Here is an 11,562-nt window from a genome sequence, read left to right on the forward strand (position 1 = left end):
AATTGATTGTAATTTATTTTTCAGTATCTCTGTACCTATTGTTCTTTTCTTTGCTGGCTCCCTGCTACTGAGTTGTCTTCTTGTAAATATTCAGGAATATTCATTCATTTTTCAGTTGTAGTCAAAGTGCCTTTTTTTCTAACTAACTACAAACATGTGTATTTGGGTCTTCCCTGTCAACATTTTCATCAGTAATACAAATGCTGAAAGTTAAGTTTATCATAGTTTAATCCAAGGTTATTATCGTTAACGAAAACTAGAAGTAAAAAAACATTTTCGTTAACTGAAATAAAAAATAAAAACAAAAAAAAGGAAAACTAACTAAAATTAACTGAATTTATAGCAAAAATGTGTTTAGTTTTCATTGATGTGTGCGTGTCATACAATAGTCAAGGGTGAAAATGAAGTTTAGTTTCCAGATTTTTTCTTGCCGTCTCATTATGCCAGCAGGTAGCAGTACGTTAGTCGAGTCGTCTGTGTTGCTGCTCCGTCCACGCGCAGAATCATGTCGGGAGATAGCGCCAGAGTCCAATTTGGGATTACTTTGAATATGACTGTGTTTTGGATAAAGCAAGTGTCTTGTAGTGGAAAGAGACAAATTATGAGGGACATTTCTAAAGGGAAAAAAAATCCCACAAACCTTAAAGTGCACTTGAAAAGCTCACACAAGAAGGCTTGAGCTCCCTTACCTTGAGAAGGTAAGGGAGCACACTCAACCCTCATCCCCAGAAACAGAAGCCAGAAAACAGAAGCTAACCCCAGGCAAGGCAGCGTGATGCATCCCGAGACAACAGGACGGGGATATCTACATAACTGTGAGTCAATTGCCTTCAAAAAGTTTATCAATTCACTTGAACCAAAATTACGAACACCCGGTGCTGCAAGAGTTAATAGTCTCATTGGGGCCAAGATATACATTTTATAGTTGCCTGGTAAGGGCAGCATGGCACGGTGGTTAGCACTGTTGCCGCACAGCAAGAAGGTCCTGAGTTCAATTCCACCATCAGGCCGGGGTCTTTCTGTGTGGAGTTTGCATGTTCTCCCCGTGTTTGCGTGCTCCCTCTGGGTACTCCGGCTTCCTCCCACCGTCCAAAGACATGCAACTTGTGGGGATAGGTTAATTGGATAATCCAAATTGCCACTATGTGTGAATGTGCGAGTGAATGCGAATGGTTGTCTGTCCCTGTGTGTTGGCCCTGCGACAGACTGGCGACCTGTCCAGGGTGTACCCCGCCTCTTGCCCTATGACAGCTGGGATAGGCTCCAGTGCTCCCCGCGACCCTGAAAAGGATAAGCGGAAGCGAATGGATGGATAGTTGCCTGGTATCAATGGTTGTTTGTCTGCCTGTATGTATTTATTTAAAGAACCCATAGGTGGAAATGTGAGTTGTCTGTCTCTGCGTGTTAGCCCTGCGACAGATAGGCGACCTGTGTAGGGTGCAGGGTATGGTAGCTGGAATAGCAACATACCCAAAAAATAAGCAGAAGAGAATGACTGATATGACGAAACTGGGATTTTGTTACACTTAATTTTTGCAAACACAACTAAAACTATAACTGAAACTAATCAAAACTAAACTGAAACTAAGGATTTTCAAAAAAATAAAAACTAAACTAAACTAGCAAACAATTGGTAAAAACGAATTAAAACTGATATAAAATTGAAAATCTGAAGTCAAAACTAAATAAAAATAAAAACTAATGAAAATTGCAAAACTATTAAAACCCTGGTATAAGTACACGTGCTCGCCCAAAATATGAAGATCTTTATTAAAGGTCCGTCCATTTTTCTTCTGCGTATTCTGTTAGCAGAGCTGCTCTGTGCAGCGTTATGGCATAATAATTTTAAGGGAGAATAAAAAGTCGACACACATATCTCATTCCTGACGGAGGACTCTACCACTACACTTCTCCAGTCCATTCACAGAGTCGTTGCATGGTAAGACATGGATAGGAAGTGGGCGGAGCCTTTTACCGTCATTTTATTACGACGCAAAGTACAAACACCTGTGGACACACAATCCAACATATTCAATTCAAGGTGGCAAGAGTCCAACCCAGGTGTCATTGGGCAACAACAGGGCACAGGTTTCACGTCTGTCACCAGGTTGACACAAAGAAAGACAACTATACACACTCATATTCACAAATTAGAGTCACATTCCTTTGGGAAGAAGAGGAACGCACAGAGAGAGCCCAGCTACTCACATCTGCACAGATAGACTCCAGGTTAGCAGATTCAAATCCAGGATCTTCTTGCTCTGAGGCAACAGTGCCAACCACTGCTCCCCTAAAGAGTGAACTTAAAAAATACAGCAGGAATATTCAGAAATGTTTTATGTTAATAGATAACTGATGGCTGCCTTTCGTCAGAAGGAACTTTTTAAAAAATTATGCAAACTTTGCCTTACTTAAGATGACCGAGTTAGGGCGAGTAATTCACTGTAGTCGTAGTGACGTTATTGTTTTTTCAGGAAACTCTACGTTTAGTTTTTTGTGCTTTTACGTCCATATAACGTTTGACGTTTTAATTTTGAAGGTCGAAAACGGAAGTTCAAAACTTTTCGCCCCTAGCTGGTTTGCATACGCAACGTGCGCTGTGACAAACTTCCGTCATGAATTGGACTACAAATGTCCCCAGATCGTGTAGTTATTTTCCCAGTCCGATGGATTCTGTGAGCAGCCTTTCTCTGAACCACGGCCACATTTAGGAAAAGTTGAGCATAAATGCGACTTACACCAGGTTTGTGTCAAAAGCTGTTTCAGTGTCGTTTCAGCAACTGTGTTCATCAAGTTTTGCGAAGACGATGCGTTTACAGTTTGAACCAGAGTGAGAGAAGCCAGCCAGCCGGCTTGAAATTCAAACTTAAGGATGCGTCGGTTGTCGTTAACGTCACCACTACCGCGTACAAACGTACACTAGCGTTTAGTTTAGTTATCTTGCCTAACATTAAGGTTCCTACGAACAAAGGAGCTGTTCTTCTCATCTTTGAAACGTTAGCATCTTGTACGTGTGGACTTGAGTGTCGCATTTTGCCTTTAACAGATTATAGTTGGGCGAGGCTCCGTCTAATCTGTGGAGAAACAACTTCAGCTGAGAGGTGCTAGTCACACTTGTCAACTACGTATGTTTCGCTGAATGTGACAACATGTTTTAAACTGTGCACGTGTCGTAAATATAGTATCACTCTTATATAAAGCAGTGTCCAGATGGCACTACATATGTTCTTGGGTATTTTTCATAGATTGTATACAACATAGGTGTTGTGCCCGGGCCATCTGACAATGGAACTAGCACCAAGATGGTATTTTAAGGCCAGCTATTAAAGTTTAGGTATTTATGTCCAGATAATCTGGATAGTAAAAAAATGCAAATGCATATAAAATATCTGTTTAACAAGTGTAATGATTCTAGTACGTAATAGAGACCTTATGGCTTGTAATATGCCACTTCAAAAAGGTCACTGTAGTGTTTTCCAGGCTCAAAATGAGCACTTCAGTCCGCATGAACAGTGGTTCGGGTAATAAGTCTGCGTGACATTATTCCATTCTATGTCCTGCTATTTCTGGCCCTTTGGGAAAAACAAAAATTTTATTTTTCAGGGAGTAAATCAAACCTCAGTCTGTATCAGAACAAAGAATAACCAGAAAAAAGAATTTAAGGCAAAAAGTAAAGAAGAAAGCAGTAATACTAAAACCAGTGGATCTTTACAATTTGTTAGTTTTACAGTAGCTTCATGTTTTTGTGTTGAAGCACAACAGGGCACCTGTCTCCTCTTTTCACTGTCTGTTTATACATTAGTTTGCATTTAATTAATCTCTGACTCGTTTTCACACTGTGTCTTTTGTCTTACCTCCTTATCCATCACCCCCAACTACTTTCAATAGATTACTGCCCCTGCTTGGGCCTACAGGAGGTTTCTTTCTGTTAAAAGGGAGTTTTTACCTCCCGTTGTCACCAAGTGCTTGCTCATAAGGCTGAATGTTGAGGTTTCTCTGTATTTTTGTTAGGGTCTTTACCTTGAGGTGACTGCTGTTAGGACTTGACACTATATAAACAAAATTGAATTGAATATTTAAATTTATTTTTTACAATGGCAGGAAACTAGACCTTGTTAGAAAAATGGTACTTGATGTAGAAACTGCCTGCATTTCTAGTAGGAACACGGGTAGTTCCTCAAATGGTCCTGAGAAAATGTTCTACTGATTACACCAGGTGAATGCAAGCTTTTTGTTTTTTGGTAAGATTTTTAAAACTTCAATCTCTGTCTGCGCTGTAGTTATTCAACACTCCTTATTTCACTGTCAGCAGCATGCCCATTTTGACCAGTCAGCGTTATAAGTTTTTGTGAACCTGTTGTCTGTTTCCACAGCGGTATGAGTCTACGGGAAATTAGTGAGAATCTGAAACTGGCTCGTGAATATGCCTTGCTGGGAAACTACAGCTCAGCCAGTGTTCTCTATCATGGGCTGCTTGAACAAAGCAAAAAATATGTGTACACGTTGCGAGACAGCAGTTTCCAGCAGAGGTGGCAGCAGGTAAATGTAGTGCTGATCTTTTATCTGATCATATGAGGAGCCGGTACCAATTTTTCTTATGCATGCACCTGTGGTTGTTTCTCAGCTGTGGCAGGAAATCATCGAAGAGAATCAACAAGTTCAGGACATAATGTCAACTCTGGGGAACTTTCAGTTGGACACAGCTCCTGTTAAACCCAGTAACCATGATGATTTTGAAATGAGACCTTTGCATGTGGAACAGAGGTACTGCACTGGCTATTTACATACACGTATTATTTTCTGCTTATTCGTTGCTTAGGAAATTTCATATGCTACAAATTCCGATGCTTCGTGAACACATATCTGCTTCTGGTGCAATTCTGCAGTTTTCTGAACTGCAATTGTTGAATAAGCCAAGAACAATAGTCATGATGTAGTCATATGATTGAGATCAGTGAACCTCTGTAAGCCTCTGTGAGCTTGATTTGTTCCTGCTCTGCCCTCCAGAAAGATGGCTGGTAAACCTCAAACTGTGTATTTTTAACTGTCAGAGATGCACTTCTTGAAAAATTCACCTTTTTATTTTTTTTTAACTTTTGCAACATAGTTTATATTATGTTGCTTGTATGCTTGTAACATATTTTTTTGGCCACATGCTCCATTTTGAACAACATTAGTAATTTTTAAAAATGTATATATTTATTTTATCAAAGCCAGAAATTTCCTTTTTGGGATGAGAGCAGCTATCTGCCACAAGCAGATTATGGCAGATAGCTACTCCACCTTAAGCTTGGTTCTGTCAGAGGTCTCTTCCTGTTAAAAGGAAGTTATTCTACCACACCATCTCTGACTACTACTCACAGAGGATCATGTGATTTGTATGGTTGTCTAAGAAGCTTGGAAAGAAAAGCGTCTGGACTTCTTTAAGTTTCTTGAAGATTTTTCACCTCTCATCTCATCAGCTTCTCTGTTAAGAAGCTTAAAGAAGTCCAGACTCTTTCTTTCCAAGCTCCTTAGATTGCGATGACCTAGATGACTGAGAACCTTTACATATTCTTGTGATTCTTTCTCTAATATTGTGTGATTTTATTTATACCGATGCTATACACAATAAATAGCACTCCACCCACCCAGTTCAAGTGAGTTTTAAGTTATCTGGTAATTAGCAGACTGTATATTTGTAACACAGATATCTGCACATCAGTGCTGTCTTATAAAATACTGGAATTTCACTCAGCAAAACTGAAGCACAAACGTCTTTGATAGCAGATACCACAAAGGACGCCGTCTTATTTGGCTACAGCTGCCTCTAACCATTTCACCCACCATACAGATTTTAGTTTTTTAAGAGGAAAATTATGCAAAGAGACCAAATCTGTTTTTGTACAGTCTGTAAACATGTCTGTGCCAAAAAAAAAGCCCAACAAAAAACTGTAACGTTGGCTGTTTAATGGGACTGTTTTTGGCATTTAGGGGCTTTTTTCATTCGCAGAGGTTGCCTTGACTCAAAATGAGAAGCAGATTGGACTGAGAGTCTGGCTTCTAGTGCAAATGATGATGCTTAAAAAAACATGCTAGCTTATTATCATCATCACCGAGGACACTCTCACAAGAGATGCTTGATCTCACGAGTTTTACGTCCTGGTTAAATAAATGTTTGTTTTTGTTTAGAGGGGAAAAAAAAGAGTAGCATTAACTTCAAATGCAGGACTGTGTCTCAGCCTTTTTTTTCCCCTTTGGCTTTTTGACTGTGTGCTGTGGCAGTTTGGTCTGGTCTTGCTAGTTTTAAATGAAAGATTATGATATTAAGCTCTTTAGTTGGCTATTGGCCGATAGAATAATCGGAGTGGTGTCAGATCAGTAATATTTAAGGGGGGAAAAAAACGATCAATCATACGGTTCTGTCTGGTTTGTGCTCCAAGCACTAAGGCAAAAGCTGATTCACAAAGAATGTAAATGTTTCAATGATTTAACACCTGTTGACATTAAGGGGTTGCAGTTGATAGTCTTATCCCTGTTTTCTTCACAGACATTCTCCCTGTCCTGTCAGACGTCCTACCAACCCCTACAAAGACAGCAAACCTGCAAACAACCGCCTGAGTGTGGCTGTGAAGGCCCAGCAGAGACACCTGCCCCGAGGGGCCAATGGCGACAGAAGCAGACCTTCCAAGGGCAAAGAAAAGAAGGAACCAAAGGAGGCTGCTGGCAAAGCAAAGGACGATAAGGTGAGCGATATGTTGATGGTTCCAAGTTGCAGCACACATAGTCACAGCCTTCTCTATTATACCACATAACAAAAAGTCACAAAGTATTGCTGATCAAACAGTATCACATGCGGTCTGTTTACTCACTACCTAGCCTGTCATTCCAGTTTGGGTTTTTTTCCCCGAGAGATTTGTTCAAGGAACTGGGAAGGGTTATTTTATTTGTATTTACTTATTTATGGTCTGCCTCTCAGAATAAATCAGATGTCCAGGAGAAAGAAGCAAAGAGGTTTGATGGGGCAGGATATGATAAAGACCTCGTGGAAGCTCTGGAGAGGGATATTATATCTCAAAATCCAAATATTAAATGGTAGGTGAACGTTTCAGATGCCTTGAATGACTAAGCTGTAGTCTTTGAGCTTTCCTCCGTTAGACAAACTGTAGTTTTTGGTATGTCTGCTTTGGCTTCACTTAATGGCCTTTTTGTCCTGTAGAGGTTTATCTATCTTTCTTGGCATGAACACCAGCCTCCCTGAGAGTTTTCACATCTGACATCAGTCTAAACTGTTTTTATAGGGATGACATCGCAGACTTGGAAGATGCAAAAAAACTGCTGAAAGAAGCAGTTGTGTTGCCGATGTGGATGCCAGCGTTTTTTAAAGGAATAAGACGACCCTGGAAGGTAGTGTGCAAGCACAAGTTTGTGTCATCACTTGTATCACATGCGTCCTGTTACATAGATGTTATTTTCTTCTTTAGGGTGTGCTTATGGTGGGACCTCCTGGCACCGGGAAAACACTTCTGGCTAAAGCAGTTGCTACTGAATGTAGAACCACATTCTTCAATGTCTCCTCATCAACTCTGACCTCCAAGTACAGAGGAGAGTCTGAGAAACTAGTTCGCCTTCTCTTTGAAATGGTAAGTTCAGTTTTTGTCAGTTTTGTGTTTGTTGGTGTGCTTGAATGTTCTGAACTTAGTTTCTGTTGTCTGTAGTAGTATTTCCTTTAATTTTTCAGGACTGTAAGTTAGTTTTGGAGCCCTCTAGTGGATGGAAATCACCTAACACACCTTTATTTCTGAGAGTGAATTTATCACTCATTAATAAATAATCATTAACTGAATAAAACGTGCTTTCATATTAAGTTAAGCCATTTTTGTGAACCAATTATAACAATCTTTGTGTAAAGTTAAACAATTTCTTAGTATTAAAAATAATACACTTTTTTTTTTTTTGTCCTTGATCTGAGTCATTGCATGTGTCCCCGTACAGGCACGTTTTTATGCTCCCACCACGATTTTCATTGATGAAATTGACTCAATGTGCAGCCGCAGAGGAACCTCAGAGGAGCATGAAGCTAGCAGGAGAGTAAAGGCAGAGCTACTTGTGCAAATGGATGGTATAGAACTTTTGTCTATTTCCATTCATGCTAGATATATTTACCTTTTGATGGAGGCAGGTTTTTTTTCTCTTCTTGTTGTTGTTTTTACGCAGGTGTTGGTGGAGCATCAGAGAACGACGACCCATCAAAGATGGTGATGGTCCTGGCTGCAACCAACTTTCCATGGGACATTGATGAGGCTCTGAGGAGGCGCCTGGAGAAGCGGATCTACATTCCTCTTCCTTCAAGTACAATTGTTGTTTTACTGATTTCCACATTGTTGGCAATGAAATGCAATTATTGAAAATGAAAACTGCCAAGAACTCTAAACTCTGAAAAGTGTTGCATGTTTCAATAACTAATAACAGATCATAACAGATTGGATCATAACTGCTCGACTTGGTGACAAGCATCAGCTGCTCAGCCTCCACATTCCTCACATTCCACTGATTTGAAGCACAGTGCACACAGCTGACAGCACATGCAGCTTTTTTTAAAGCTACTTTCTGTTCTATGGAAACATTTATAACCATGCCAGAAGGCTGCCTGGTTCAGTGTCTGCTTTGTGTTAATTAAACTTGACAAATGTTGATTTAGAAATGTACAACATGGAATTACAGTCCCAACATAAATATTCTCAAGGAGGGCTAAATTGCTAACGATGCTGAGTAAATGATGACCTTCTGTCTTCGTGTAAATATTGCTGATGAAATGACCATTTACTGAAGCAGAAAGCATGCTCTAGTTGCTGTTGGCCCTCTGTTTGCAGCTAAGGGGCGAGTGGAGCTGCTCAAGATTAACCTGAGGGAGCTGGAGCTGGCCAGCGACGTGGACTTGGACAAGATTGCTGAGCAGATGGAGGGTTACTCAGGAGCTGACATCACTAACGTGTGCAGGTCAGGGCATATTTCAAAATGAAGTTTCAAGAATACACTACGCATAACTTCCAGATAACTGCTGATATTTACTGATGGCCCTGGTAGTTAAATGAACTGTAGTCTTGGTATTTGCAGTACCATATTTTCTGCACTATAAGGTGCACTTAAACTCCTTGAATTTTCTGAAAAATCAACAGTGCGCCTAATAATCCGGTTTGCTTATGTATGAATTCTGGTTGTGCTTACTGACCTCGAACCGATTTTATGTGGTACACTGCGCTCAAAAATCTGTCAAAAAACATTTTAGTACAACTTTGGTAAGCTACGAAGCTGCACCGCTTGATGGATTGTTGGAGCATTACAGCTGCCGTAGTCAGGAGCCTCGCGGAGTAATCCAGGGTCAAAAACTCCGTCTGTTTCAGGTCCCAGAGTCAAACGAACACTGCAGGATCACTGAGAGTTAAAAACTGTCTAAATTCTTTCATCTTTAATAAAAGGATCAGCGTTGCTGCTTCACCAGGTGTAACAATTAAGTTTAACATCCAGGCATCCATGAAAATAGAATTTAGTCAATTTAATGGAGTTCGCAGGAAGTTAGCTCGCTAGTTTCCACCTAAACGTGATATACCATGACTGAGAGATTTCTGAAAAAATTTAAACGTACAGCTCTGTTATCACTTCCAACATAAATGAAGACAGAAAACTAAACAGGAGTGACTTTTGTAGGGTTACTGAAGTTGGACTATCTGGTATATAATGATGTGCTACTTGATCCCTAGCGATACAGCTATGTTAGCGTAACATAAACACAGTGAAGCTGGAGGATGAACACTAACTATTTTCCACTTGATAAAAGTTAACAAATGCAATAGCATGGCAGGATGCTGTAAACGGACTAAACTTCAGTCAGGAGAACAACTGAGATAATCAGTCCAAGATACGAGGTTAGTCCTTAATATACTGCAACAACATGGGAATAGAGCAGCTGCCAGAGAATTCAACATTAATGAATGGAGGAAGCAAGAAGAATAAATTGAGTAAAGTTTGACTTATCTGCCTGTTTTGTATCGCTTAATGCACCTTATGCATGAAAACAGACCCGTTCATCGACAGTGCGCCTTACAATCCGGTGCGCCTTATGGTCTGAAAAATATGGTACTTTGCTACATAAGATGTCTTGCAATTTGTCCGTGTTAGCAGTAAAACTAGTTTTTGCTAACACTAACCAGATGAGAGAGAGAGAGAGTGAATCGTGATCACTCTGCTGATGCTCACGAAGCTCCTGTTTGTTAGCTAATAATAAATTAGCGGCTAACGTGGACAAATTGTTGCTTCCTCGCTAATTCTAGGTTTCTTGTGTTCTAGACTGGCTAGCACATTCCTATGTGAAACCACATCATTTTGTGAGCTTGTGTTAAAGTCTGTTGTGCTGGTAGCCATATGTGTTTGATGTTAGTTATTAGTGGACTGTTACGGTACTCTTTGGCTGTGTTGCTTGCTTTATAACACTTTCTTGGGGACTAAGAGAGACGCTGATGCAAGGGACTCTGCAACAAGAATAATCTCCACAGCTGGGTGCAATTTTGCAGTATGATAATGCACGCTGAAAACATTCATGAGTTTGGTTTCAATTTAACCTAACATTCCCACCTAAAGGTTTGTATGTGAGGAACAGTATTAAGTGAAATCTGACAAATCGTTGTTGTGTGTCGCGTAGGGACGCATCTCTGATGGCCATGAGGCGAAGGATCGAAGGCCTCACTCCAGAGGAGATCCGCAACATTTCCCGGGATGAGATGCACATGCCCACCACCATGGAGGACTTTGAGTCCGCTCTGAGGAAAGTGTCCAAATCAGTTTCTGCAGCTGACCTGGAAAAGTATGAAAAGTGGATCGAAGAGTTTGGCTCCTGCTGATGAAACTTTAAGTGTGCAGCTTAGTGTAAGGTTTTGTGTTCCTGCTAACTGAAATGTTTTCTTGGAGAAATGTGTCAGCTCTGGTGTATCGAGCTGCAAGTACATTTCTGAATCAGCAGGCAGGTTTATTACAAACGTAATTGCACTTGAAAAGTGGTAACTCTTGTACATGTTGTTGCTATGCAAACCTTTTCATCTCAGTGAGTGTCGAAAGAACAACAACTCGGAGCTGATTGTTGATACAATTCATTTTTGGACTTAATCATTTTAGTTGACTGGTCCTGAACATGTTGCCAAAATGTTAGACAAATCGGATATAGCTATTAGAAAAACTGACAAAACGTCGGCATTTCCTGAAATACACTAATAGTAAAAGGCCAAACATGTTATATTATTAGTTTATCCTCAGTGTCGTTTTATTGTCTTTGTGCTGGTGTATCTGTTGGATACAGAACCAGCCAATCAAATGTTGTTCCCTTTATTGTTGTTCTTTTCACTTTGCACTTGATTTTATTTTAAACCGTATGGATCTATAACACTTTTTCTTATAAACATTAAACTAAGAAGCCATTTCTATATTGCGATACGTGCAAGTTTATTTATTGCTCACTATATCTGCTTAAAAAAATCTACACACAGATGAGTTCACACATTTAATTGCAACCAAAACAAACCTGTCCAACTT

The 11,562-nt window shown here is 40.0% G+C and overlaps 1 protein-coding gene across 1 annotated transcript; it reads left to right on the forward strand.

Moving 5' to 3' along the window:
• Nucleotides 1-2,655: 2,655 nt before the first annotated feature.
• On the forward strand, nucleotides 2,656-11,251 carry katna1 (katanin p60 (ATPase containing) subunit A 1). The gene is made up of 11 exons (XM_085372438.1): nucleotides 2,656-2,743; nucleotides 4,374-4,539; nucleotides 4,625-4,764; nucleotides 6,530-6,725; nucleotides 6,959-7,074; nucleotides 7,281-7,386; nucleotides 7,464-7,622; nucleotides 7,975-8,101; nucleotides 8,197-8,331; nucleotides 8,853-8,979; nucleotides 10,679-11,251. The coding sequence occupies exons 2-11, from the start codon at nucleotides 4,378-4,380 to the stop codon at nucleotides 10,875-10,877; spliced, it is 1,467 nt and encodes a 488-aa protein (XP_085228564.1). The 5' UTR covers nucleotides 2,656-2,743; nucleotides 4,374-4,377; the 3' UTR covers nucleotides 10,878-11,251.
• Nucleotides 11,252-11,562: the final 311 nt, after the last annotated feature.

This window comes from Diplotaxodon limnothrissa, linkage group LG15, assembly GCF_057381915.1.
Source record: "Diplotaxodon limnothrissa isolate DT_005_m linkage group LG15, D_limnothrissa_male_GT1.1, whole genome shotgun sequence".
NCBI lineage: Eukaryota > Metazoa > Chordata > Actinopteri > Cichliformes > Cichlidae > Diplotaxodon > Diplotaxodon limnothrissa.

Coding starts and splice junctions, on each gene's coding strand:
- katna1 (XM_085372438.1), top strand. CDS start 4,378: ATGAGTCTACGGGAAATTAGTGAGAATCTGAAACTGGCTCGTGAATAT. Junction 6,726..6,958: donor GCAAAGCAAAGGACGATAAG/GTGAGCGATATG, acceptor TCTGCCTCTCAG/AATAAATCAGATGTCCAGGA. Junction 8,332..8,852: donor CTACATTCCTCTTCCTTCAA/GTACAATTGTTG, acceptor CTCTGTTTGCAG/CTAAGGGGCGAGTGGAGCTG.